This window comes from Leptonotus elevatus, chromosome 17 (genome assembly GCF_054856555.1).
Source record: "Leptonotus elevatus isolate MCC_2025b chromosome 17, RoL_Lele_1.0, whole genome shotgun sequence".
Taxonomy (NCBI): Eukaryota; Metazoa; Chordata; class Actinopteri; order Syngnathiformes; family Syngnathidae; genus Leptonotus; species Leptonotus elevatus.
In genome coordinates, this window is record NC_141255.1 from 10,289,156 (window position 1) to 10,316,547 (window position 27,392).

The following is a 27,392-nucleotide window of genomic DNA, read 5'->3' on the forward strand; positions in this document are numbered from 1 at the left end:
GCGCACACGCTGGACTGCAACTTGACGACCCAAAAGTAAAGCCTCGTATAATATTCACGAGATAAGACAAAATTCAAAGGAGTGTACATTGACGGGTGGATTTGACTTCATAACATCTCATCAACACAACACAAACATTCGTCACGTTTCTTGTGGAAATAAAAGATTCATAAAATGCTACAACAAATGTGTGTATAGTTATACCTGTACTAGCAGCAAAAACATCATAAAAAGGGTATTTTGTAGCTATAACAATAAGCATGAAGCCACATTTTTATGTAACTATATTAGCAGCATCCTCCTGAAATGCCCCAACATAATAAAGTCCCCAAATAACTCACCATAAAGCTGACCGAGATCATTAGCATGTTGACATGCGGCAAGAGTCCGTCAGACAGTTGTAACATTGAGAATCTAGTCACTTTTCAAAAGAAAATCATTTTTTAGCCCCGGATAATAAACAGTACAGTCAGTTTTTTTTTATTCTTTCAACTGTGCGGCCCGTCGCGGCCAGGTACCGACCGGTCCGTGGCCCGGTGGTGATGATGATGACAGGCAGGTCCATAAATGTGATGGGTCCATGTTGTCCGTCTACACAAGCTGATGGCTGGCGGTTCCATGTTTTTGTTCACCGTTTTGCGTTCATTTATGTTGCGGCACACAAGCGACTGAGCAGGATCTCGGAGTAGATCTGGTTGATGGGCCCTCGCACGTGATAGGACCACGACGGCGTATCGGACGAAAGCTGCGAAGACTTGGAGGACAACTTCTCCACCTTGACAGTCACCAACAAAAAAGCGTGCCATCGTCAAATCACGACTGTCTTTCAAATGTTACTCTTTTTTTTCTTTTTTCTAACCTGGTGGAAGTGACAAGCGCATCGCCCTTGCAGGAATTCCTTGTGGCGGCCCATGGTGACGGCCAGCGTGTCAATCACCTCGTATCCAAGGCGCCGGGCAGCGGCGACGATGCGGCGGTTCTCTCGGGAAAGGTTCTGGATCTCCTTCTGCGCAAAGCACACAACCAGTTCAGCAAGCGCTGGTGTCACGAGCAGACCACACAGACGCGGGAACAAACCGGTTTGCGGGCTCGCACCCCATCCGCCGGAACGTGGAAACCCATCCCCAAAGACTTGATCACCACCTGGACGCCCGCCAGCGACTCTCTGATGTCGGGAAGAAGGAGACGGTGTTGATGTACCAGGTGGGTACGCGGCATCCCAAAATGGCGAGTAACTGCTCACCTGTCCAGGACTTTTCGCACCGTCTGCAAGTGATCGGTCGTCAGCCACTGAACTCCACCCACGACCAAGACGGTCCGCTTGGAGTTAACCAGAGGCCGAGACCTTTGAAATGCAAATGATGCGGCCAGAGTATTTCATATTTCACAAGTTTATCTGTGACCAAAAAAAAGAAAAACAAATCATGTGTCCAGTGATGTTAGGAGCACGTCCCGGGTGGCGCGGTACCTGTGGAGCAGTTGCGCCAGCGCCTGGCTGAAGGTGGGCCTCCGCCCCCGCTCCAACCAGAACTGCGGGTAATACGAGTAGGCCACCGGCGTGCGGCCCTCGTTCACGTCGTCGTAGAGCAGCGTGCCGTGCGACCTGTCCCACGCCGACAGGCTGGAGTTGAGGCGCTCCGTCAAAAAGTACATCATGCCGCGGTTGGTCGAGTCGCCCAGGAACAACACCTGAGCGCAAGGGAGGGAGGAACGGAAGAATGGGGGGAAAACAGCAGGAAGAAAAATGGAGGAAAGAAGGAAGGATGAAGGAAGAACTCACGGGAAGGAAGGTCTTGGAAGAGAAGGAAGGGAGGAAGGCAGAAAGACAGAGAGAGCCGACGTTGGGGCGAGTTGGTTCACCTTCCTGCCCGCCATGCACTCCCGCAGGCCGGCGGCGTCCACCAACGGGTGATAACAGCCGTCCGGTTGCCAGGCGACCTCCCGCCAATCGCACGTCCTGTTGTCAGAGCAGCTGAGACACGGCACCAACCAGCGACCTTTAACCTCACACATAAACAAACTTCAGCATCATATTGCCAGCACGATATTCATAAATTGCTAGTCAGGAAGTGCACGGAGTGTACAGGATGTGACATCACACCTGAAGCATGTCCTGACGTGCAGGCAGGAAGTGAATGGCGAGACCTGGAAAAGGGTTCCAGACCACAAGGAAGCTCAGGATCCACTACCAGGCTGCAGTCCTGAAACACAATTGGGAAGTCGGCAAGTTCAAGTTGCTTTTTTCCTTTTGACTGGAATCATCTGAAGAAAGTAAAGAAGGTCACAAGAACGCCAAAGCACTATTTTACACAGGAAGCTCCATTCTGGCAAACTGCCAACACTTTATAGTCCTGAAAGCCAAATCAAGGAAGTACATTTTGTTGGTTATGGAAGCAAGTCAGTGGTACGGGAATGAAAATGAGGAAGGAAGGACGAAACAAAGAATGAGGAAGTCAAGTAGGAGGGAAAGACGCGTTGGGGTGGCGGCCGGTCTTCATCGCTTGTCGTTGTCAAGTGAGTGCGGGCGGCGGGGGTGAAAGGTCAAATAAACGCTGCGCCCCGGCCTGGGAACCCGCCGCCGCGTCTGGAAGGACTTGAGAGGCGGACGCCGCCTCGCACGCACGCGCGCCGCGCCGGCTTTCGGCGGCGTCCGCGTTTGGCTTTTCTTGTTGGCCTTCAACGCGGCGGCGACACATTCCGCACGCCGGCGCCGCACATCGCAACAAAGTGACACAAGAAAACTTAACAGGGATTTTCTTGTTCGTACCTGAGCTCGGCCCAAACCTTCAAACGCAACGCACGCACACACACACAAACTTTCTGAGCTGAGCCAAAGCCTTCAAACGACGCACACGCGCTTTTTTGTACGTGCCTGAGCTCAGCGCTCTCTCATACGCACACTCACAATTTTGCTTCTCCTTTTCATACCACTTTGTTACATTCAGCTACCGTAATGTATTGCGAGTCTTTTTTTATTTTTTTCAAATATGTATTTAAAAATCAAGGGTGTCTCTTATATTTGTTCTGCTCTCATTTTGCTGTCTTTTGATATGATTGATCGACATTTCGCCTATCGACTCACCAGGGCTTCTTTTCTACCTGGCAAGCGCGCAAGCCTGTCTTGGGTTAGCCTTGATTAGACGTGGCTGGATTTGAGTTTGTGGAACGACTTAATTCGGAGATGGTGTTAGTTCAAGTCGCACTTTTTTTTTATGAGCCCGGATTTCTTTAGCTGCGTTAATGGGATCCCCCCCACCCCGCTACTCAAAGATTCTTCTGAACAAGCGAAGCGCGCATCTCGGCAGCGCGGTGCATTATGGGTAGGCTACCAACTTTTCATTGAAAACTAATGGAGCCTAACGGGGGAAGCTCCATTTCAACCGTTGGAAAGTTGAAGTTTTTTATTTAATCAATTTGAACTCATTTGCTCCCTATGTTCTATTTTAAATGTTTTAGGTGTCCCAAAGACGTATTTATAGATGTTTTTTTAATGGGTTTTTTTTAATGCTAGAGCATACAAAAGGCTTTGATACAGTCTCTCAACTGCAAAGACTGGTTAAATAAATGGTAGTTATTACACAAACGGCCAGCAGGTGGCAGCAGAGCAAGAGATCAACCAGGGCCATGTTGGGAAAAAAAACTATTTTACTCACATTTCTAGATAGATTTGTGAATAATGATGACATTTAGCTATATTCTAATGCTAATTGCTGCAAAACGGAAACAGATATAAATGTCCTTTTTTTTTCCTGATGAAAGAAGAGAGACTAACTTTTCTTTTCTCCATTTTTTTTTTGTTTATAAACTCCATTACGACAGTTACGGCTGAAAGCCGTTCAAACAATGCTTGCATAAGGTGTGCAGTTACACAAACACTTTCAGCACTCTAATCGCCGCCATTCAAATGGTGGCTATTTTGGTAACCTGCTTTTTTTTCAACTTGATTTTCACGCAGGCGCAAATGTAATGCGCACTTCACGTATTGCGTTGTCAGAAACATCAACAACGAAATTAAAAGCAAAGCCGATCAGGACAAAATTCGCTGCGAAATGTAAACCTAACCTCTGTGAGAGTCAACATAAGATGGCTGCCCTCGGGCTTCCTGTCAGTTGACTCACTTGCAGGAAGCCGCAGGTCATGTGATCTCCAAACATGGGGAGGCTGGGCGGGGCCTCGCGGTGCAGGTGGATGGTATAGACGGCTAACATGCGTGGCGAGGAGGAAGCGGCCATGGGGGGTTCGGGGCCGGCGTCAGTGAGCAGGATGTCCATGCGGCTCGGGCCCAGGCCGACGGGGACGGCTGACACCCTGTCCACAACCAAACCGAAAAGACGTAAGCATCATATGAAGGCACCCCTGTGTGTGTGTGTGTGTGTACTAGGGACACTCTTACCGAGGGTGTACCCGGCACGCTTTGCTAACAGTCTCAGCGCGCACACGAAGCATGACCGTGTCAAAGGTCACATCGACGTTGTACTCCGTCACATGAGGGCTGAAGGCTGGACTTAGCGTGAGGGGCGGGGCAAAGTAGATCTGTCGGAGGCGGGGCTCCATGCAGCGACCTAAGCAAAACACAGCCGGCTAATCGTAGAGCACAACGCGGCCACACCCCGACTCATGGTCAAGGCTCACCTGTACGCCAGTTGTCCGCCGCAGAGTCTGACGGCTCGTCCCTGTGTGGCGCACACACGCATTATCTCGTTAGGAGGAGAGACGCAATTTATGATGAGAGCCAGCGAGCTACATTCACCTGCTCATTTCCGAGTGACGGACGATGGACACGAGAACGTCAGAAAGATGAGAGACGGACCCGCAGGACCAGGACACACTAGGACACACCTGCCACACAACACACTAATGTGTGCTTGCGTGTCTGTGTGAATTTGTGCATCTGTCTGTCACTCTGTGAGTGTGTGTCTGTCCATGTTATGTTTGCACCAAGCTTATTAGAGTTTACAGTATAGGGATGCTCAATACCACTTTTTTTCAGAACGATACTAATATGAGTAGTTACCGATACTAAGTAACTGATAGCACTAGTACTTTTGATAATTCATTTTTTTTTTCAAATAAACAATGGCAGATAATTTTAAAGAAAGGCCAATGTATCCCAATATAGCATTTTTATTAATTGCATAAAATTAATGTACATTTTCTATTCTTCTAATTTCTTATTTATAGTTCCAGGTTGTAAAACGGCCACAAAAGAGGGTAAAAAAAAAAAACTAACTGAAAGTTCTCCAACGCCAATAAAAGTCACTAAAACTAACTCTAATTACACTAAAAATGTCCCTTACTTTCATCTTTGTCAAGGCGCTTTTGTATTTTGATTTATTTATTCATTTTTAAACTGCATTTTGCGTTATTACACAATAAAAAAAAATCATCTTGCACTCAACAAATATATTTTCAAAACAATTATTTTATATACAGTATTTATATAATTTTTTAACTAAAACTAATAAAACTAAAAAACAAACCATTTTATACAAATAAAAACAAATTAATTAAAACTAGCTGATTAAAAAAAAGGCAAAATACAATAAAAACTAACTATAATTAAAAAAAATCTAATAATATTCCAACCCTGGATTGCAGCGTGCATATTTGTGTGTGTGTGCGCGCGCGTGTGCGTGTGTGTGTGTGTGTGTGTTACCAGCTGAAAGGCTGACGGCGCCATCATGTGGCGGTGAAAGTTTTTCAGAAACCAAAAGTCTTCCGGCAAAACGCTGACGCCGCTTGTGACCTCAAAGTTGTCACGCTGACAAACGAGAGGGAGAAACTTCCCATCAGTCTCGGCTCCTCATGCGCCTGCTCGTCACGTGACCTCACCTGAGTGTCCTCATTGGCCAACAGGAAGTCTAGCGTGTCCTCAAGGATGACATCACGAGTTACTTGCCTGTCAAACTGCTCGTCACTCACAACCCCGAGAGACAAGCCCGCCTCCACCTGGACACACGCAATGCAGCCAATCAGAAGACAGCTTGGCCAATCAAAAGAAAACGCTGCCCTCTAGTGGACGTTTACGCATACTTCCACTGAAGTGAAAGGTTCTTGTGTGTATTGTGCAACTGTGTGTGTTGTGCAACTGTGTGTGTTGTGTGCATACATGCAAATGTACACGTGTGCTCCAGAGCATGTGTGAGCACTGGCATGATGCCAGGCATGCTGACGGTCATGCCTGCGATCACATGACTGAGCAGCAGTCAGTCATTCAAGTCTGAAATCATTTCAAAATAAAAGCTTGCTAACTTCCTGTTTGCTGTCATACCTGCGTGACAAGCGGCGTGAGGGTGCCACTGAAGGTTAGCGTGAAGGTCAACAGCTGGTAGCACAACACACACCTGAAACACACACACTCGTCAATCACGCGCACGCACGCACACACACGGCCGTTAATCATCATGCGCCGGTCACCTGTTGCGGTTTGCCGCCTTCACATGGGTGGATGCGGCAGCCTCCAGCGCGTGACCTATGACCCTCTTGGCCTGCTCCAGAGCATCAGGAAGCAGGAACTCACGAATCTGCAAACATGTGACTGTGGTGACCAGTAGGAGGCAGCAGAGAGCGGGAGAGCACACCAATCACACACCTGTGCGGCTCGGGAGGTCTGATTGGCCGTCACTACGGCGATGTCGTGCAGAAAGCAGCTAAGAGGCCTCAGCGACGTCACTAACACGAAAACGCCCACCGCGGCAACTGGGCCGGGAGGAGGAGCTTCCCCAGTGTCACATTGATTGACACGCACACACCTGTCAGTGGCGGGCGCGTGAGAAGGCGGCATGATGGCTAATCCTTCTGTTTAGAAAAGGCGCAAGAGCTCCTCAAGAGACATATGACAAGGACAGTTTGTGGGCGTGTCATTAGAAAAAGTCACCTGTCAGCACAGCAGACAGCGCCTCTACCAGGCCAGGCAGCAGGTTGACCTGTGACACACACACACACACACACACACACACACACACATTTGACACCCGCCAGCAGCAAGGCGGGCTGCGATTGGCCGATGCAGGTCAGGTGACCTCACCCTCTGGCGTGACTGGAGATGCAAGAAGGCCGCCTTGCTCAGACATTTTCCGTCCGACGAGCTCATGCACACCAACAGGCTCCACGAGCTGTCCCCTGTAACCGTGGCAACAGACAGGAAGTCACCGATTGGACACAAAGTTCTGCCAGCACGACCAATTTGCCTTCCAGGGACGCTTTTTGTTTTCAGCAGCAAAGCAACAAGAAAAGAAAGAAAATGTGAGCTCACATGACTTTTTGGCACAAGTGAAATTGTTGAAAATTGCAGCCAACAAAAACAATTTGATGTCTTCTTGTCCAACTTTCTCGTGCAGCCAAAAAGAAAAAAAAACAAAAGACTGCAGCGAGCCAAAACAGGAAGCGGCTTGTCCAAACAAAAGAGCTAAAAGTGAAGGTAGGAACATGTGGAAGCGATTTGGAAACATCCGGCGCACTTGGGCTTCTGGCAGCTATTTCCATGACGACGCCCACATCAACACACACAAAGGAAAGAGCTGCCTTGTTGCCATTTGATGACTTGCAATTACGTGGACATGTTTTCATTGTATTTTCTGCTGATGAGCAATTGAGCACACTAACTAACTACTTGAACAGGCTTCCACACACACACAGCTTCCATGTGCGCGTTTCAGAAGCTTGTAAATGGCTCGGTGCCATCTGTTTACATGTTTAGGGCTAGCAGACAGACACAGCTATCAATCAAGTGCAAGAAGCCAGGAAGAAATCTTCCACATTTTTAAAATTGAGCTAAATTTGAACCTTTGTCTTGAGATGTTGACAAACTCAAGTGGGAACTTTTCAGAAAGAGGATATGCCTGTCCTCATCCCATGTAAATGTTTACACCAAAATACCAACCAGTTGTGAAAAATTAAGAAAAAAAAGGCCTGTTTTAAGTTCAGCTGCTGACGGACATTTTGTAATATTCAGTTTCTTGAAATATTTCACATGTTCCCAGAAGTGTAATTTATTTTCAACAACAAAATCCATACTGTGCTCTTTCCGTAAAGAGCATACTCGGTACATTTGATAGTGTACGTAAGTGTTAATGATTGTTTGCGCGAGGCCAAGTACAAAAAGTACAAATGGGGGCAGATGCCACGGATAAGTCCGGGTTCTACTTATCAGCGCCGTTTCTGGCCACTGCTGGCTGTGTTCCAACACTCATCGACGGGAACGCGCTACCGAGGGGCACAAAGGCGAAAACGCAAGTACTGGGACGCGGGCCAACACATCGCAAATCGGAAACGGAAACAAAGTTGATGGTTGAAAACCCAGAAGTCAGAAGTCCCGCCTCCTATATGGCATATTGTCCATTAAAAAAAAAAAAAAAATGCCCGTTACCGTGCTGGAGCGCTGAGTCGGCGTGCGTGCAGGTCCGCAAATGGAAGTGAAGACGCGTCAGGACTCTCTGGTACAATTTTACCTCGCTGTCACTCATCTGCCAGCGACCAATCACCAGCACGGCCCTGCGCTGCACGGGCTGCTCGCCGCCCAACCCCTGAGACGACTGAGGGGACAAAACAAAAACGATAGAATGTGTTAGCAAAACCAGAGTAGCTAGCTCGCTGGCTGCTGTCAATCAAAGGGGTGAACAAGGGCAATGACAGGCGTGACCCCGCCCCCTGTCGTGAGGAAGGGACAAAACATACTCCAGTTAGTTCAAAACGGGGGGGTCCCTAATTGGTATGCTAAAGTACCCTTGTTTTTTTGTGGGGGAGTGACATCATTAGCACAAAAGGATAATGAGCTTTTTTTCTGCATTTGGTGGTGATCGGACAGAAATAAAAAGCGCGGATGACAGCTGGCGACTTGACATCCAAACGAGTTTGTTGTCACTCACCACTAAACAAAAAGTTGACGCTTAAGTTGAAATATTAAGACAAGGGATTTCCTCACGTGACTTGTGTTGGCGTTGACAGCATGAAACTTCATCGCCTGCACATACAAAAATATTGACTTTGTTGATTTTTTTTGGGGGGTGGGGGGGGGGGGGTATTCAGCCTCACCCGCAGACTGTGCAAGGCGGCGCCGATCTTGCGTGAATCGCGCGGCAGCGGCCGGGTGTGCTCGTGCTCGTGCTGTGCCGGACCCCTCCCGGTGCTGGCGGGTTCGGTTTGGGTGCCGCTGAGGGTCCGGTAGAAGAGAAAGCCCGCCGCGCCGAGCAGGACCAACAGCGGGCCGGAAACGGCGCGGCGGCCCAGCCTCTTCATCTCCTCTTCCTCCACTTCGTCGACATCTTCACGCTTTTGGTGGCTTCATCTTCACGAGGCGTGAAAGAAGCACGAGTGGAGCGCGCACGAACGGGACCAGACCAGGTGACGTCAGCATCCACAAAAAGTTGTGCGTGGCAGAGTGAACTTGTCCACTTTTCTTCCTTCTCCTGAGCTTCTCTCATTGTGGGGTGGAGGAAACTTTTTGAGGGGTGGGCGTACTCCTCCCCCCACTGACGGCTATTTATGTTCACTTCTTACACAGACGAGCGCCTTGCTTGACGTCCAAATGGTGAATGAGGGGGCGGGGCCAAAGTCACGGGACAGACTGGAGGCAAATAAAGGGTAGACTTGGACACATTTTGTTGAGAAGAAAACTTTATTGTTAAAAACAAAACAGCAGCTGCGGTGCTGACAGCATTTGAAGTTTGTTTGTGTTGCAGCGCGTCTTCTACTTGTGTCTGCTTCCGCGTCGTTTCATAGCGGCCGTGCACTGAGGACAGTACCACTTCCCTTTAGGGGCTTCACTCAGTCCCACACAGCCGTAGTGGAACCACTCGATGGGACACTGTGGACGCAACATGCACGCGTTACACCAAAGACGCACAGGTATCATTTGTTGCCGATCAACTGCAACTACCTTGTACTAGTTTTCATGGGTTGCCGACATCCAGATCTAGTTTTATTTTGTTGTAGACCATGCGCAACTAGTTTTCATGAGTTACCAATTGCCTGCAACTAGCTTTCATTAGTTGCTAACCGTCTCACTTTTCTCAAGTTGTTGCGGACCATTTGCAACTATTTCCACGTATTGCTGTCTGACTAGTTTCCATGAGCTACCAGCTCATGGAAACCAGTTGCTGATGGTCAGCAACTAATCAATAGTAGCTTCCCAACCCCACAGACGATGCGACAGTGTGCATTACTTACGTCTGTATTGTCGCAGCCCACCATCTCTCCGTATGACACCTGCAATAAATCCAGCAGTCGGTGAGTGACAGGATGAGATCAACGGGCGATGAGGACAAGAGGGCGCGGCGGCGGCGTGACCTGGTTGCAGATGCAGTAACGCGGCTCGTTGGGGTCGTAGGTCCAGTCCACTTGGCCGCTGGCCTCGGCCTCGGGCAACACCGACACCTGCTGGGAAAGTTCCTGAGCCAAGGCGGACGACGACGAGCATGACGACAGTGACGATGATGATGAGGATGAAGACGACTGATGGTTGGAAGACTTCACGCCACTTCTGCAAAAAAAAGAAGAAATCAGAACAGCCTCAACATCAGGAGCGCCGTAAAATTAGCACTTGTTTTGTCATAACTAGAATACAATTAGTTTGGGATGCCTTGCATGTTGAAAAGAACATCAGACAAACACAGGAAGCAGTAAAAGACAAAATGCTGACATGTTCACAGTTGCACTTGTGAGGATATAAAATGTGTCAATAGCGACCCCAAGTGGACAAGTGTGCATTTCATGGAAACTGCTTATTCAATAATTTTGGGGGTTATAAAAAAAAAAAAAAACATATATTGCAATGTGTTGTACATAGTTATAATGGACACCAATTATTTTTGGGATTTTAGCAAAGCCTGGCTTGGTCTGGATCCTAACCCATTCAAAAAGCTGCCGTAGGACAATCAATACTTGGTTGCTACTTCAAGGACTTCATCTATTGCAGGACAAGTCTGAAACATGTATTTAAAAATAATAATAATAATCAGTAAGGATACTGGATGGATAATATTACTGAAAACTTTTGTGTGTGAAGGCAATTCTACTGCCCCTCAGTGGCCAAGGTGTGCAACGTCAGGATCCATTCTCTACCTTTAGACCCGCTACAGTGGTTCAAGTGGCCATGTCGTCTCATACTTCCATTTTTCTGTAAGAAAAAGGGCAGACATCTGCTTTCTCTTACTTGGACTTGCGGCCTCGAGAGTCCGGGTTGACGGCGGCGGTGGCTACGGCAGCTGCGGTGGCGGCGGCCGGGGCCAGTGTCTGCGTCAGCGTGGATGCCAGCGCGGAAGACGGATACGGAGAAGCCTCGCGGGACAAAGAGAAGTCTCGGCTCAGCTGAAAGTCATTGTTCTTGATGGCCTCGTAGCTCGCCTTCAGACTGGAAGTCCGACGACCCTCCTTCATCTGGTGTGTGACACGCAGCAGCAACTTTACGGGAGATGCCACTCAAACCTTTTCCCAAGGACCCCTCATGAGCCAAATGCCAATTCCACAACTACCATAAACGTCATATAGTCTGAAGCCTTCTGACGTCAATATAATACAAAATATTGTGAGTTCTATGATTTGCACATGTGCAACCCATTAACCCTTGTAAACATACATTTTCACAGCTTTTGTACATTAAGTGACGTAATGTTTTCTCGCTACGAGGCAACCCCATGAGGTAAATTGATAACAAAATTAGAGATTTTCATTACCACAAGTCTTGTGTAGTCACAGATGCAAATACCAAGTATTGATATGTCATTGCACTTTCAAAAAGGTCCTGCTTTAAAGATTCTTTCTTTGCCCGTGTAAGGCACAATAAAAGGTGCCCAACCCTGAGCTTCACCCATTTTGTTGCTGACCTGAGCGGTGGCCTGCACGGCCTGTGCGGCGGCCATACTGATGGCGCCGGCTCCGGCGGCGGGTCCGGCCGGCAGAGAGCTCAGGCCGTATGAGGTCAAAGGCTGCGAAGAGTTGACGCCGTAGATGTTGTTGGTGGCGGATGACGATGAAGACGTCATGCTGTTGCTACGGCAACCTGCGCCAGAAACAATGAGCGAGTGACACGGAGGCAAGCTGCTGCTAAGCTGGTGTGCGCCAACTCGTTGGCATGTCTGTTGGCGTGTGCACTGGCATGTGGTTACATACCTGGCGTATTCTCCTTGCAGGCGTCTGACGTCAGCGTGGACAGCAAAGCTTCGGACTTGAACTTCTTCTCCGGGACGTGTTCTGTCGTGTGGTGCGTCGAAGCGCTGTACCTTCTCTCTGTTGCCACGGAAGCCAGCGTGAGCACACCAAGAAGAAGAAGATGATAACGACGGCCAAGCGAAACTCACTCTCTGCGGTGGCGTGAGAGTGGACGTGATGGTTGTTGACGGGCTGAGACGGGCTATCCATCTCCAGAGAGCCTGCGGGACGAATGAGCACACGGGAAGTGACAGGAAGCGAGTGGCGAACGTGCACTCGGGCGCTGCCGACACTCACGTCTCTCCAGGATCTCGGTGATGCCGGCATTGTCGGCCTCCAGCTCCATCTTGAACTTGGCCAGCTCCTGGTCCAGCTTGCGCAGGTGCCGGTCCACCTGAGCAAAACAGGGCAGCAGAGACATCTAGTGGCCACGCTGCAAACTACGCGCGAGCCTTCCGCATGTCACAACTGTTGATGTGCTTTCTTGAGCAGGTGATGACTGATAGAAATAACTCACCAGATCATAAATCTGATTGGCCAGTTGCACTTTCTCATCTGCATCTTCCAGCGCTTTGTAATAATCCTGAACACAAACACTCAGCTTTGTCAATGTGCAGTTAAAAACAAAACAAAAAAACAGCGCAATTAGAAACATCCTTTACCTCACTCTCACGCAAGCATGCCATGTATCAATAAATATAACAAATAGCAGAAATACTCAGCTGTCAATAATACCCAAAAGCACAACATCTTGATAATTGTGTTTTCACTCCTTTTAAATGATTTTAAATGAAATTGCTGAGCTAAGGTTGCACTTTTTGCTGAGATTTGCCACAAACGCATCTGACCTTCTTGATGACCTCCATCTGCTCCTCTTTCCACTCAGATTTGTTCTTTTTGGCATTGACAAAAAAGTCCATCACTTTCTGCTCCAACTGGTCTGTGGCGTCTGAACAGTGAACACCCCAGCAAAACACATTCACGTTAGGTCAGGTAATGTTTGAAAAGAATATCATGAATGTTTGTACAATATTGCAACAAGTTACGTTTGGTCGAAAGGTGGCAATACAGCAGCTTTTTAGTACAACAACAATAGCGGAACATTATGTGCTGTTGTGTAGACCACCTTGCATATACAAATGATACCTTCCACTAATTTTGTCCTTTACTTTTATGATTAAATGATGGATAAACTTTAAAAAATAAAATGTCCATCCGTTTCCCAATTTAACCAGGTTTTAATAACTAATTACACTCCATAGTTATGTACAAGCTTTTTCTATCATTTATATACCATATGTCCCCACTATCTTTTCCACTACGAGTTTGGTCTCAACCAGTTTTATTTTCTAATTGTATCCATTACTCATTTTTTCCTCTCTAGTTGTTCTCTAAAAAGTGTCCCCCCGCCCCTCTATTAGCGTTGTTTTCTACTGCATAGCTTTCCCTCGACTAGTTTTCTCTTCTATTTTCTCCTCTACTAGTTTTTTGTCGTAATTATTTCCGTTGCCCTGCAGAGAAAAACGCAATCTTCCTCCTCCAGCTGTCTTGTTTGCTTGCATCTCCAAAGCACACAACACGGTTGCTGTCACTTGCGTTTAATAAACCTTGAAAATTGTAAATGTGTGATGTGCTGTTATGTAGGACACGTCGGTGCAGTGGAAGCGAACGGACGTACTTTGGACCTGCAGGTCCATCTCTCTCATTTCCGTAAACCTGTCGCGGAGGTCCATGGGAAGCTGCTCGATCACTGAGAGGAGGAAAAAGAAAAAAAGGGGGGGAGGGGTGTTACCACGCTAGCTCGGCTAGGCTAACAGTCGGACACTCACAAGGCTGCCAAGAGAACACATTTAGCCTCCAAAATGCTCGCTTTGCGCCTCGAACGCCCCCCCGACGGTTTTATACTCACTCTCCAGATAATCCTCCAGGTACAACATGTCGACAAGAAGGATCTTAAACGCGTTTATGGACAAAAAATATTTCTTTCAAGATGGCGCCGTCTACCTTCTGTCGCTTCTTCCTTGCCTTTTTCTTCTCTTATCTTTGAGTGCACACCAGGCGCAGCCTTGTAATTTGCTGCCCCGCCTGGCAAAACCCAGTACTGCATTCATATATTCTATCCGTCCATTTCCTGTCATTGCGTGCGTGTAAAGGATCATAAATCAAAATGTATAATCATCGCATGTATTCACTGACATGTGCCTTATTTTTGATTGACACTACAGTGTAGTTATGACTTTTTAATTTTATTTAATTTCTGTATTGAAAAATATACTATATTTATTATTGTTCATGCCTTAGCAATAGCTTGCTTTGTCTCGTATTGCTATACAACTGCACATTCAGTTTTCCTTGTGTAGGATTTTCAACATGCCAAAATCTCACCATTAAAATACCCCAAATAATACACAAATTAATTTTAGTTGTTCTCATCTAATTTCATTTTTTGACCAATTCAAAACATTCCAGTCGCTACATATTTCTGAACGCATTCGATCCTTCCCAACTACAATGTGTTCAGCTTATTCTGGGTTATATTAAATATTTCCATCTTATTCACCATCATTCCACACCACTGAATATCATTGCCCAGCTTTCATTCAGCCTCTCAGCCTTAACATGCAATTTGTACAGGAATTGCATTTGATTGTTCTAATTATAATAAAGGTTAACAATAATGTCTTTGGTGTTTTTATCAATGACATTAATGTGAGGCTCATCATAAAAATAAAAATAAAACACTGACATTATCTATGAACAGTACATTTTCTTTATTTCGCATCCAATCACGATGCCGTTGCACTTGTCATTGACATCTTAAATACGTATTGATATTTGGATCTTGGATCTCTCTCATCGGTTTCAAACGTTGGAAACTGGATCTGTCAATCACTATGTAGCCCCGCCTCTTCCAATCGTCTTCCCTCCGCCCACTTTCCGAGCTCTGCGATTGGCTGGCTGGACAGGAAGGCAGTAGATGTGCATGGGGAACCTCTTGAAGTAGCTGCTGACCCACGGCCTGGAAGAGCACACGTGACATCACCTGCCACGTGTCAATGTGACGTGTAGCGTGTAGCGCGAGCGTGCGTACTTGGCGAGCTGCTGGCTGAGGCGCAGGAAGTGAAGGCTGCGCCACATGTGCGTGTTTTCCTGTCGGCTAAGAAAGTCGGCTTCTTGGGCTCGCTGCTCGCGGAGATGCAAAGACGCTTCCAGTTGGCTGTGGAGGGTCGACAGCTGCAACACGCAAACACGAGGTCCATGTGCAAGCATGTATATGAGGCTTGGAAATGGGTGTGTATGTGTGACCTCTTCCAGCAGAGAGGGATGCCCGTTCCTCTTCTTGGTCGCCACCTGCCGCTTTTCTTCTTCTTCCTTTTCATGCGTCTTTTGATGAAGTGAAGAACTGACAACACACGTGATAAGTTACAAAGCACATCACGAGTAAGACCACAACTCACACACAAAATCTTAACACAATTTCCATGCAGATTTGTTTCCAGTGGCCTGTAATTACTGACATGTATCCCTCACGCACGCACTTCCATCCACGCGCGTCGTATATCAAGCTTCTCACTCACCTGCGCCCCCCGCTGTCCTCTTGCTTCTCCGAGCGGTGGCAGCCGTTCCCCACGATGCTTTGCGGTGCTCCAGCTCGAGTGTCACTTAATGACTTGGGTCTTATCTAAGGTGTCGAGAAGACACACACCCTCAGTCCCAAGATGGTGTCCATGGCAGCGTGCACACACACATACCGAAAAAAATAAATAAAACTTAATTCCATAAATCTAAACTTTTTTTTCTCATGCAGACGAGTTTGTGTAAGAAAGTGTTGGTCTCCTAACTTGCTTGTCATGCACACGCTACATGCTACGTTGTCATGACTACAATCAGAACATCAAAGAAAAAGTCAGGCTGACCTTGTGGCTGGTGTCCATTTGCGTCTTCTGTTGTCCGTTGCTTCTCTTCGCTTCTCTTGAGTTTCTCATCAGCGTGAAGCACTTGAAGAGTTCTTTATTATGGATGAGTCGCCTCTCACCTGCCTCACTGTGTGTGTGTGTGTGTGTGCGTGTGTGTGTGTGTGTGTGTGTATTTCTGTGACTGTGTGAGCCTGTATGACGTTTACAGTCTGTGTGCGTGCATGTGCACTGTGACTGTTTGTGTGTCTGTGTCTTACTGTTTTTGCATGACTTTTCCCTTTAAAAAAAACAATCTAGAAGGATGTCAGTCTGGTGTGATACAGTAGATTATATTTTATTACTTAGAAACCTGGTGGGCATATCTGGTACTGCTTTAACTGGTTTTATTGGAACACATGGTATTATATGTACGGTTCCCCAAGGTTCAGTTTTAGTCCCAATACGTTTTAATCATTATATGTTGTTTGGTTACAAGAGGTCAGATATGATAAAGGAGACGGTTGTTGGATTATACTGAAGCGGTCGCGTATTTTGTCGCCAATATACAAGCCGCGGAGGGTATTTTTGCCGTGACTGGCGACTCAACACCTAGTTGACGTGACTTTGTGATGGTAATCGGCCGTTGCGACCGCGCAGTGGCTTAAATGTGCACATTTGTGCTATTCATAACCGCTTGTAAATGTCTACACGCATTCACGGCAAATCAGAGACATTCACGACAAAATAATGCTCGCAGGAGAGTTGCCGATTACGGTAAAATAACCACTGCCTAAACAATCGCAAACTAACGCTACAACATAGTCTCTGTAGTAACGTTGTGCTACTTTTTCTTACGGTATCACATATTAAAATAGTTCTCAAATGTGTAAAAGACATGTTTGTCTGGCTCAATTGGGTACGGTTGTAATTTGTAACACACTGCTTCTGCTCACCACGACCGAGTCATTTCCATTCACAACATTAGCAAATGGCTAGCGGAGTGAAATCACAGCCCGTACGAGAGAGAAGGGTACGGCCTAGGCGTGGCCTGGTGCAGCTATTTACATAAAAGTGACACGCCTCTAAAACAGGCTGTTTTGAACAGAGCGTTTTTTTTGGCTGATTTAGGGGCAGCAAAAATATTAGATCCAAAGCCAAGTTAAACGAATCCATGTCACAGGCATGTCTTTTACACATTTACACACTATTTTATTATGTGGAAAAGTTGAATAATATGAGACTTTTAACTAGCTTAGTATAGTTAGGTCAAATGTGTTGACGACAGCAGCAGCAACACGTTTTCATTATTAGCTTAGCATTGCTAAATAGTCAACTATCTTTGGAGTCCACAAGATGTCATCAGTTTTTTTTATTGCACAAAGCACAGGATGATAGGCATCGTTATTATTAATAATGATGCTGTTGTGATGATGCAATGTAAAATCTTATTGCACAATGCGCATGTCGGAAAAGGCACTGTGCAAACTAAATGCGGAAAGTGGCTTCTACAACTTTTACATTTCTCGCCTTCCGTTTGGCGACACTGGACACGAGGAATCACCAAATTAACTCATCTCATTTTGCCATCATGTCAGTTTTTCATTTTAGCATCCCATCATCCTGTCGAGTCGTCTTCCACTCGTTCACGTCCGGCATAAACGACAGCACTAACATTTCGCATGCAGGGATCCAGACTGCCCTGAAAACGGCAAACAAATATTGTTTGTTTTTAAATCCGGGGATATGCCTTATGGAGAGAATCCAGGGGTGGTATGTATAATTGTTGACTCTTTTTGTTGTTGTTGCTGCCCAACTTGAGGCCGGTTGGCACTGATGCTCAAATGAGTTGCTTTGACGTTTTAACAGGAAGCAAACGGCAAAGACAAACAAGGCAGGCCAACTCGAGTGGCGGTGGTAGTGGGGCCAATGCCCACTGTGATTGGCGAGTGTGAAAAGAGGCGAGTTTTGGGGCTATGGCGCGGAGTTCGATTTACAGTGTGCGTCCCAAAACTTTCATGTTGGGAGCCACTGTGTTGCGGGTAAAATAAATAAATGTATAAAACAGTCTGGAGCCCTGCTGGACATGCCAAATTCTCTCTGCAGGAAGTTAGAAACGCACCTTGACCTCCAAGTTGACTTAGTTGAATGCTTTTCTCTCAATGTGATTTCAAGTGTCCTGCTGTGGTGATTAGCGAGCTACGTGGCTACGCTAACACCACTTGCTCTAACATGGCTTCTTCTTCTTGGCTAACACTAAAGCTAATGCTAATGGCGGTGTATCAACATCGTGTTGGGGTGTCAGGAACATTCTGCGTGACTGGATGCCACCTGAGAAGGAAGCGCCGCCAAACGAGTAAGTGTGCGAGGGCGGGAGGAAGTCATGTGACCTTCAATGGGCGGGGTCTTCATCAAGACTGCAACCCCGAGTCACCCGTGCTGGCCTTCAGGATCTCCTGACGCCTCCTCATGACCTCCTGCAGCTCAGAGCCAGACTGACGCTGAAGGTCGGCCAGATGTGGAACAACAAGAGGAACAAGAACATTAGAGCGAATCCAACACGGACGCCATGACATGACATCATCAGCGTTTGAGCTTTCACGGTTGACATGAGGGACAAACATGAGGAACAAGGTCCCGTTTGGACAGGAAGTGCTACAGGACAACAGGAAGTGGACATCTGTGGAGGGGCGTTGCTACTTAAAGGCGCAGAAGAAGGAGATACCTGAATGAAGCCATGAAGAAAATGAGAGGATGCTCAGAAGAAGACCTGAAGAGATCACAGAGCACACTCGCCACACAGCACACGCAACGACGACACGCAATCGCAGAAAGTGACGGGAGGCAGAGGTGGGGGCAGGTCACACACATTTAAGCGTCAAGTCCCAACCTTTGGAGTCTCAAAACAGTCCCAACTTATTCTGGCAATCAAGTCAAGCTGTGTCAGGAGTTGGCTTGTGCAAGTCACGCAAACTTGCTCAGTCACGTCAAGTTACGTGGAGTCTTTGTTCAGTTGGGGTCAAGTCATCAACTTGACACCAAATCATCGGACAGACGGGCTCAAGCGTTGCTAACCTCAAGCGCAGCCTTTTGTACGGTGACCTGGCTGAAGACGCGAGCGCCGTCATCGGGGCAGACGGTTTTCAGCTCGTCCTTGTTGAGTGAGAACAGCTGCGCCCCCGTCAGCACCCCCAGACTCCCGATGGTGCTGCGTGAAAAACAGTCACATTCACACTTAACACGACTTTGTTTCTTGAGCAACACTATGGAGAAATATGAATGGCTTCAATTTGTCGAGCAAGAGCAGAATCTATCGGCGCAGCTTGTGAGGCGCACCGTCGCGCGCGTCGTCATGTGATACTCACACAGGACTGAAACCTTTGGCCTCCAGCCAGCAGCGCACGTCATCAGGCGACGACTCGTACGTAATGCTGACGTCGGGTACGTTTGCGGTGCGGCGCAACGGAACGGCAAGTTTTTTGTGGGTGCTGCGACCTAACGTCAGTCGGTGCAGGAGCTCGTCCTGGACCTCCTCCATGGTTGACTTCCTGCCTGGCGACACACGTTTGGATGGCAACGTTCACACACCACGTGAACAAGTCAACAGTCAAAATCAAGGGCATCAAAAGACCAATGGCAACAATTTGCCAGTTTAACCATTCAAAAGAATAGAGAATAATCTAGATAAAATCCCAACATAAAATTGTTAAGCGCGAACAAAAGTGATGAAGACAAGTTTACTGATAAATAATTAGTTAAAAAAAAAAAATCTTATTTTTTGGAGTAATGAAAAGCCGCACACCGGTTGTTTTTGTACAAGTTACAAGTTCTGTGAGTTAAGTTAAAAAAGGTAAACAAAACACACACAAAAAAAACAAAGGTAAAATCCTGACATCAAACCAGGATGTCAAAATCTATCAAAACTGTAAAATGACAAATCATATACAAAAATAAAATGAAAAAAAGCAAGCTAGTGACAAGGCAGCAGTGAGCAATAACGTTTTTGGAACGGATTTAAAAAGATAAAATCAAAATGAGTCTCAGGTGTAAGTCAACACAGAAAAACATCATAAAGGAAATACCAATAATTTAAAGTATAATTCAAACTCCTTAAGTGATTTCAACAGACTTTGACATCAAGACGTCACGTCACCCAAGTCAGACTTGTATTGGCACAAAATAACATTTTCCGCACAAGTTGCAAACGCCGCCTGCGGGGGCTGCGTGTACTCACGGTTGGCGAAGGTTCTCACGCCTCCACCGTCATCTGTGGCAGCCCCATTGGACGCCGTACCGTCATGGCGGCTCACAGGGCATTTGGTGGCTTCAAGGGGAGGGGGCGGGAGCGGCGGTGCTGGGGCTGCGCCCGGCGGAGGTGCAGGCGCCGGCGGGGGCACGGCCGTAGGGACGACTTTGGCGGAAAGGTTTTCCGTTCTGGCGCTGGTCTGCTTCTGAGGGAAGGGAAGGATACGATGAGCGACGGGCACCGGGTCTGGGATCAAAGTTGATTGAGCCAAGGTGAAAGGTTACCTCATTGAGCTCTCCCAGTAATTGCTGTAGCCCACACACGGGGGGAGGAAAAAACAACACAAGGTTACTGTCTCCTGTTTCCTAGCGTTAGCCTCTAGCGTCTGTGCTAGCTAACAAACACGGCAAACTGTGGCTGGGCGATTGATAACTCCTTCACGTATTATCTGTGTGTGTTTGCATGTGAAGATTCAATATTTGAAGTTACATGACGATCGCGGTCATCAACACTGACGGAAATTTGCAAAGTAGCTCCTCTCTCCTCACAGCTATTGTTAGTGCAAGATGAGCACATCAGCTAAATTGAATAACAAATAAACTTGAATCAGTAAAAAAAATAAAAAATAAAAAGAGTCGCCCAGCCGGACAGCAAACGCTAAAACGCACACTCAAGGAAGAGTCGGACATACGTGTCATGATGCAAATGTGCGACTGTCCCTTTAAGAAGCAAAGCATAGCCACTGCTAAGCCCCGCCCCCACCCGCCAGCCTACCTTGAACATCTCAAACTCCTTCCGCGGCATCATCAGCTTCACAAACAAAAAGGTCAAGTGGACATGCGTGAGTGAGCTTGCTCATGTGACGCGGGTGGAGTCATGTGACGTGTGGTCATGTGACATGTATTCCTGTGACAATTGGTCAAGTGAAGCAAACCTGTGGTGATGCCTGGTGTAGCCATGTGACATGTGGTCCTCAGGTGAGGTGAGGGGAAGGGGGGGTTAGGGGGGGGCGCACCTGTATGGTGTGACTGTAGACGGACTCCCCGCGACCGGTCATGTCAACGGCGGGCGCGGCGGCCTCCAGGATGTTGTTTGGCACGTAGCCCAGCGAGCCATCGCCATTTCGAACCTTCCACCACTGCTTCCTGTCGTCCACAACCTGATGGACAGAAGACAAATGGCATAAAACGGTTGCCGGTGCCAGGTCGCGGGGGAGTCACCGGGGGTCTCACCTCCACCAACTCGTCCTTGAGCACCGACAGCTCTGTGTTGTTCCTCGCCACAAAGTCGTATTTGGATTTGGCAAAGTGTTTGCTTTGCTTCCTGAAAAACAGCCGCCAATCAGGTCAAGGCCCCGCCCACATCTACAGGAATTCACCCGTTATGTTTCCACGCCACTAAAGCAAATGGGCCGGGGTCTTTGGGGCTTCACACCACTCACGCTTGGCGTCCGTCGACAGGTTCAGGCGTGACGCCCTGCTCCAAAATCTGTCTGTAGGCGGCCAGCGGTCGTGGGGATGCCTGGAAGACAAAAAGGCCGCCGAGCTCCAGGAAGTGATGTCACACACGCGTGGGACGACCACCACCGGCATCTCACCTCCTCGGAGTGCGACGTGCCGGCTTCCTGCCTTACGTAACGCTCGTCGTCAGTTGGACTTGCCGACGGCCAACTTGGCTGATGATCTTGAGAGGGTTTCGCCAATGGCGACGGCAGCGGCGGCTCCCAACCATCGGCGAACACCAGCGGGCACGGCGGGAAGTACTGGTCCTTGGGCCACTCCAACCTGCACGCAGTCAGTCGGCGTCAGGGCGCACATAGACAGCGGAGAATCGGTCGCCACATCGCCCGATGATGACGACCTGCACTTGGTCCATCCGTCCCCCAGCGCGACCCACAGGTGCCGCTCCTCAGGAGTGGCGGCGGCGTGCAGAAGCTCGATGGCGTCGCGGGTGAGCAGCGGGACCGTCACGCTGCGGGCCAGTTCGGCGCCGCCCGACGCCTGGACCACCTGCGGCAGGAAAAAGGGGAAGAAGGCGTCAGCCACGCTTGCCGTCCGGCAGCCGGTACAGGTCCTACCATTCTGAGTGGGGTGAACAGGAAGTGGAGGAGCTCGTCCGCGCTCGGGTTCTGGATGTGACCGTTCAGTTTGCCCTGCGGACCGGACGCATGGGTGGCTGTCAATCAACGGTTGACCTTGACAGCTCGGTTGCATGTGCGGCCTCACCAGCTGGTTGAAGGCAAACTTGAACTTCTGCAGACAGTGGACAAAGTGCTGGTGGCCGGGCGGTCTGGAGCGCCGCGTCAGGACACCCTCTAGAGGTGAAACACACAATTGGTCTCCACGGCAACAGCCTCAAGCAGGAAGTGGAGCGTGGGTCACACCTCCGGGACTTTTTTTTTTGTTCTTCTTGTTTTTGTTCCGCTGGGCCAGCTGGCTGCACGCCTCAGCCGCTTTCTGCAGTTTGCCGATGAAGGCCTCGATGTCGTCCAGGAGGTGGTTGAGGATTTGCTGAACACACCCAAACTCATTAGGACCACCTGGACTGGTCGCCAGTCAAACAACATACTGGTCGCCAGACAGTGTCAGTCAATGTCAATCATGCTAACATGTTTTTGGAACAGGGGAGGGAAAAACTCCAAACTGCGAGGCACGTGCGTTAACCACTAGGTCAATGCGTTATTCCAAATTCTCTGTTTGTGATGGTTTTCCTCTTACCACGTCGCGGTCCACAACGGCCGCCATCCCGTTCTGCCCCAGTGCCGCCTGTCGTTCACCTGCGTGCAAAGGCACGGCGTAGAGGTCACATCCTGTTTGGCGAGCGCTCGCAGCGACATCACTCACCGCTATGGTCCGACCGGGCGTCGGCGCGGCTCTCTGCGTCCTCTGGACTGCTCGGCGGTTCCGGAGCTGGGGCGGCAGGAGGAGGCGGGATTTCGCCGTCACTCTTCAGGATCATCCTGCGCGCACGCATGTCAAACCATCAGTCAATTCATCAATCAATGAGCTCAAGTTAGACGGCAGATGCGAATGCGCCACATTTCAATATTCTTCTTCTCTGCGTGTGTTTTACGTTAGCTTGTGTACGAAATGCGCTACATGAATTAAGCTGCCTTGCCTTAAAAAATGGTAACTTCTACAAAACTCAAATCACAATATCCCATCAACTAGTTTTAGAATAAAGTAGATGTTGACCCCTGGTTTAGAATGACTAACGTATCAGCTACTTACTGTTAGCCTCTATGTTAGCATGAGGCTAGCAAACCTTTGCTTCATTCAATATAATGAGATGCTTTTTTTTTTTTTGTATTTTGCTGTTTCAGGGTTACGGTTAATAAATTCTCTTTTGTTTTCAGATTTATAATAAACTTCAGCAGCAGCTTGAAGCAAGCATGTTTGGTTTCTTTTCAGTGTTCATGATGACGTAGCCATTACTTGAGGACATCCGGCCGTTTCTTGGGTTTTCCTCCTTTGGCATCAGTCAGGGCGCTCTGGATGTCGGCGTGGATCAGGTGAGCCTGCACACACGTGCACGGTTCAGACGACTTCGAGCCCTCACCCCCCCTCCCCCCTCCCCATACCCCACCACCGGCCACGCTCTCACTCAGGCGCCCTCACCTTGATGTGGTCGCACTGGAACAGGTGAAGGTCCGCCTTGTTCTGACCCGAGTCCTTGCACACCAGTGCCAGGATGGAGTCAAAGTTGCACGCGTTGGTCACCGCCTGGCACTGCTGCAACGAACTCAGCGGGAACACCTCCAGCTCACACTGAAACACACACACACACACACGTGCACCAACTACAAGGACAAGAACCACAACAAGGACTGCAAGAGCTATCAGAAGGAAAAAAAAGGACCTGATAAAAAATAAATAAAAATAGAGGAACCGCAAGAATATGGAGCAGAAGAAAACCCCAGGAGAAGAAAAAGAATCAGAAGAAGGAGAAGGACCATTACAAGCCCACAAGAAGATGTCGTCTGACCTTGGTGTCGGTGTCTATGAGGCTGACATTGTCGGGGTGGACCTGCAGCAGCATGTCCTGCGTCCAGATCTTCCCTTTGGCGTCCAGCAGCCGCAGTCGCCGCACGCCGTCCTCCACCGTTAGCAAGCCTGCTTTACGCTCCAACACGAACGTGCTCAGGTGCTGCGCCGGCAACAGAAGGAGCCGCGAGGCAGACAGACGGACGACATAAACATGACGACCAATGTGAAGATGACAGACGGACACCAACCTCCACTTGGTACTGAGACGTGTCAGTGTGGCTGTTGATGCTGCTCGTGCACAACGCTTGCTTTTGTCCTGACGTACAAAAAAAAACCCATCATCAGTAAACTTACTTTCATGACATCATCATGACAAATTGACCAAGACACGCCCACACACGACTCACTTTTCTTGTTATGTTTGGACGATGAGTGCAGGAAATAGACTTGATCACTTCCTGTCCACAAACAGCCAATCAGCAAAAGCCAGCGACAGTCACTAATCGTCATCAACAATCTTCTTGATGTGTGAAGAGAACTCACCGACCAGAGCTTTGGCACGGGACTTAGCGTTAGCTTTAGCATGGGGAGCTTCAGGAGCGTCATGGCCGCTGTCACGTACACAAAACGTTCAACCTATCATTATATTTCTGTAACAGTAGTCATTATGACTCAGGTCTAGGTCATGGATTAAGGTCAAGATACAGGTCATGGTAACCAGATCCAGCTGGTGGTTTAAGTTTAGGTCTAGCTAGATCATAAATTGAACTCCAGGTCACAGCAAAGGTTATACTCTCGGTCCAGGTCACTGTCTATGTCATGACTTGGGTCTAGAGGTCCAGGACTTGATTTAGGCCAAGCCCAAGGTCATGGTCTGGATGCAGATCCGGGTCATGGTTTAGGTCTACAACTAGGTTCAAGTCACTGACTTGTTTATGGTCCAGGTCATTGGCCAGAATACAGCTTAGTTCTAGAAAAAAGTCCAGGACTTAATTTAAGTCAAGATCCAGGTTGATGGTCTAAGTTCGTATTCTGGATCCAGATCCAGGTCATGGTTTTGGTCAAGTGGGATCCAAGTCCAGGAGGACATGGTAGGACAAAATCTATGTCCAGGTAATGGTCTTAAGGCCCTGGTCTAGATGTAGGTTCGGGTCACGGTAAGTGTCTGACGAGGTCATGGTTCTGGCTGTCCGAGTCATGGTTCGAATCCAGACCAAGTCTAAGTTCTGGAAATGGTCCAGCGAGCTGATTGAGCACGTCAGGATCGGTCATGTGAGCTTGCTGGAATTAGCGGCGGCGGCGACGGCTTTAGGATTAGCTTTGGCTTCTCAGGTCAATACGAGGAGCATCGGCTGCTTTAGCACAACAAGTGGCTCTAGTTAGCATCTAGCATATTAGCAGCTGATAGCATGCAAACATGAAGTTACTACTGTTAGCATTCGGACATGACAAAGCTAACAGGAGCCAACAGGAGCTAACGGGAGCCAACTAAGACTGACTTGGTGTAGGATGAGCCAAAGATGGCAGAGGCGAAGGCTGGCGTCTCATCGCCGATCATCTCGTTTGTGATGAACAACTGAAAGGCAAACAAATGCACATTAAGACGCCTGCTCAAAATATGCAATCCTGTCAAACAACTTTATAAAAAGTGTCATACGAGTGCAAGTAAGTGTGATTAGCGCAAGATTACAATAACAATTGGAACGGTTTTAAGTTGTAAAAAGAGCGTAATAACATGTCAAGTGGCGCGATGACTCTTCCCACAGATGTCTTCACTTCATCATTTAGCTGGCCAGGCATCCATTTTAGCTTCAGTATCCATGCCAACAGACGCGAGATGACGCCAAAGGTACAAACTTGCCGGAGATCCTTAAAAATGTTTCCAAATATTTTCAGAATAAACTAATAACGTCGCTCAAACGGGAAGTGAGAAGGAGAAAACGAAGGAGAGGAGAGACGCGCACACACGTGACACACCCACTGGACTCAGCATACAGACCCTCCCCTCCCTGTGCGTCCGGTTACCATGGAGATGCCCAGCGGCTCAGAGATCGACTTGGAAACGTCGTCATGGTAACTGACACCTCAACATAACACACGCACACTTCAAACAACACGTCATGTACTGTGTGTGCGTGTGTGTGTCAGTCCAGTGATTGACAGGCCAATGCACATGTATGCGAAAACTCTTCTTCTAGCCCCTCCCCTTCCTGTTCACACGTGCACAGCAGCTTTGTGTTCGAGTACAGACAACACAACAGCTGTTGCACGCACACACACACACACACACAACAAGTAAGAAGATAAGAAGATTTGTGGACGCACACACAATCACACCTACACACACAAAAACACACACACATACAGTATAGTATCAAAACTCTGACGCTAATGCTAACACTTAATGCTAATTCCATCATCATATTAGAAAGCGTGCGTGTGTGTGTGTGCGTCCCCAATCTAGCAAGGTGAATTGCAAGCGCGTTTGTGGCTGTGATGACCAAGCAGCGAGGTCACTGACCTTCTACAGGAAGTCGGTGGCAGGAGGGATCACCCAAAGGTCACATTGGAGCGTTTCGGGCGAGCGACGACGTGGGTAAAAATGGCGAGAAGCACCAAAGCGCCCAAAAGTGACGTCTGCGCCGTCCAGTGAAAGGACGACAACCGCTGCCGCAAATCCTCCTTGGGGGAGGTCAGCTCGCAGATCGCTTAAGCTCCTCACGCAGCACCTGACAGGGGGAGGGCGGAAGCCTGCAACAGGAAGTCCTCACAAGATTTACTATTCACATTTAAACAGTCTGTGTGTGTGAGAAAGGTGTGTTTGTAGATATATGCCCTTTGCTTCCTGGTTTTGCACACCCCTACACACACACAACAAGATGACCTTTGAACCTGTAAACGTGGAGAAGAACAAACATGGCCCTTGGCACAAGATAAAAAAAATAAAAATAAAAATATGTTGTATAACTCGCAGCATATAGCCACCAAATGCTAATGGCCATGATGAGGCTGAGCAGCGCCCCCTGCAGTCGCATGTCCACATTGCAGAACCAGGAACCCATAAAATGTACTGCCCCAATTTCTTAGATGTTCCCTTCTGCAAATTGTGCTTTGAGATCC

At 48.2% G+C, this 27,392-nt stretch overlaps 4 protein-coding genes across 7 annotated transcripts; all 4 read right to left on the minus strand.

The window, feature by feature from the left end:
• Positions 1 to 84: 84 nt before the first annotated feature.
• cped1 (cadherin-like and PC-esterase domain containing 1) lies at positions 85 to 9,514 on the minus strand. Of its 4 annotated transcripts, none has more exons than XM_086059272.1 (20): positions 9,034 to 9,514; positions 8,369 to 8,534; positions 7,028 to 7,122; positions 6,878 to 6,926; positions 6,593 to 6,795; positions 6,418 to 6,524; positions 6,272 to 6,344; positions 5,833 to 5,949; positions 5,657 to 5,761; positions 4,751 to 4,839; positions 4,633 to 4,673; positions 4,394 to 4,562; positions 4,119 to 4,308; positions 2,102 to 2,201; positions 1,861 to 1,997; positions 1,469 to 1,689; positions 1,244 to 1,345; positions 1,078 to 1,165; positions 860 to 1,006; positions 85 to 775 (listed from the first exon to the last, which is right to left on the minus strand). In XM_086059272.1, the coding sequence occupies exons 1-20, from the start codon at positions 9,235 to 9,237 to the stop codon at positions 647 to 649; spliced, it is 2,532 nt and encodes an 843-aa protein (XP_085915398.1). In that variant the 5' UTR covers positions 9,238 to 9,514; the 3' UTR covers positions 85 to 646. The 4 variants fall into 4 exon arrangements, 3 of the variants coding, with proteins under 3 accessions (XP_085915398.1, XP_085915397.1, XP_085915399.1); XM_086059271.1 differs by having other exon boundaries at positions 6,593 to 6,798; XM_086059273.1 differs by lacking the exon at positions 9,034 to 9,514 and having other exon boundaries at positions 6,593 to 6,752; positions 8,369 to 8,516.
• An 83-nt stretch (positions 9,515 to 9,597) lies between these two features.
• Positions 9,598 to 14,182, minus strand: ing3 (inhibitor of growth family, member 3). Its single transcript, XM_086059275.1, has 12 exons — positions 14,057 to 14,182; positions 13,826 to 13,897; positions 12,996 to 13,096; positions 12,665 to 12,730; positions 12,445 to 12,541; positions 12,297 to 12,368; positions 12,109 to 12,225; positions 11,823 to 11,998; positions 11,153 to 11,376; positions 10,288 to 10,480; positions 10,168 to 10,206; positions 9,598 to 9,805 (listed from the first exon to the last, which is right to left on the minus strand). Exons 1-12 carry the CDS (start codon positions 14,082 to 14,084, stop codon positions 9,689 to 9,691), a joined length of 1,302 nt encoding a protein of 433 aa, XP_085915401.1. The 5' UTR covers positions 14,085 to 14,182; the 3' UTR covers positions 9,598 to 9,688.
• Positions 14,183 to 14,903: 721 nt separating this feature from the next.
• LOC147159751 (uncharacterized) lies at positions 14,904 to 17,250 on the minus strand. The gene is made up of 4 exons (XM_086059597.1): positions 16,065 to 17,250; positions 15,726 to 15,829; positions 15,239 to 15,550; positions 14,904 to 15,166 (listed from the first exon to the last, which is right to left on the minus strand). Exons 1-4 carry the CDS (start codon positions 16,131 to 16,133, stop codon positions 15,040 to 15,042), a joined length of 612 nt encoding a protein of 203 aa, XP_085915723.1. The 5' UTR covers positions 16,134 to 17,250; the 3' UTR covers positions 14,904 to 15,039.
• Positions 17,251 to 17,397: 147 nt separating this feature from the next.
• Positions 17,398 to 26,404, minus strand: eps8a (EGFR pathway substrate 8a, signaling adaptor). The gene is made up of 24 exons (XM_086059595.1): positions 26,298 to 26,404; positions 25,772 to 25,848; positions 24,816 to 24,883; positions 24,680 to 24,730; positions 24,521 to 24,588; positions 24,271 to 24,432; positions 23,904 to 24,053; positions 23,721 to 23,803; positions 23,130 to 23,245; positions 23,004 to 23,062; positions 22,670 to 22,796; positions 22,512 to 22,600; positions 22,364 to 22,438; positions 22,147 to 22,295; positions 21,884 to 22,070; positions 21,728 to 21,807; positions 21,519 to 21,609; positions 21,302 to 21,445; positions 21,061 to 21,096; positions 20,571 to 20,594; positions 20,275 to 20,491; positions 19,406 to 19,592; positions 19,116 to 19,248; positions 17,398 to 18,541 (listed from the first exon to the last, which is right to left on the minus strand). The coding sequence occupies exons 1-24, from the start codon at positions 26,298 to 26,300 to the stop codon at positions 18,452 to 18,454; spliced, it is 2,466 nt and encodes an 821-aa protein (XP_085915721.1). The 5' UTR covers positions 26,301 to 26,404; the 3' UTR covers positions 17,398 to 18,451.
• Positions 26,405 to 27,392: the final 988 nt, after the last annotated feature.

Coding starts and splice junctions, on each gene's coding strand:
- eps8a (XM_086059595.1), bottom strand. Junction 24,731..24,815: donor CCGTGCCAAAGCTCTGGTCG/GTGAGTTCTCTT, acceptor GTTTGTGGACAG/GAAGTGATCAAGTCTATTTC. Junction 22,071..22,146: donor GACGGATGGACCAAGTGCAG/GTCGTCATCATC, acceptor GACTGCGTGCAG/GTTGGAGTGGCCCAAGGACC.
- LOC147159751 (XM_086059597.1), bottom strand. CDS start 16,133: ATGAGAAACTCAAGAGAAGCGAAGAGAAGCAACGGACAACAGAAGACG. Junction 15,830..16,064: donor AAATGGACACCAGCCACAAG/GTCAGCCTGACT, acceptor TCGACACCTTAG/ATAAGACCCAAGTCATTAAG. Junction 15,167..15,238: donor CTCAGCCAGCAGCTCGCCAA/GTACGCACGCTC, acceptor GTGCTCTTCCAG/GCCGTGGGTCAGCAGCTACT.
- cped1 (XM_086059271.1), bottom strand. CDS start 9,237: ATGAAGAGGCTGGGCCGCCGCGCCGTTTCCGGCCCGCTGTTGGTCCTG. Junction 4,840..5,656: donor CGCCGTCAGCCTTTCAGCTG/GTAACACACACA, acceptor GTTGTGTGGCAG/GTGTGTCCTAGTGTGTCCTG. Junction 1,007..1,077: donor GGGTGCGAGCCCGCAAACCG/GTTTGTTCCCGC, acceptor TGCTTTGCGCAG/AAGGAGATCCAGAACCTTTC.
- ing3 (XM_086059275.1), bottom strand. CDS start 14,084: ATGTTGTACCTGGAGGATTATCTGGAGA. Junction 12,369..12,444: donor CACCGAGATCCTGGAGAGAC/GTGAGTGTCGGC, acceptor TTCGTCCCGCAG/GCTCTCTGGAGATGGATAGC. Junction 12,226..12,296: donor CTCTCACGCCACCGCAGAGA/GTGAGTTTCGCT, acceptor CCGTGGCAACAG/AGAGAAGGTACAGCGCTTCG.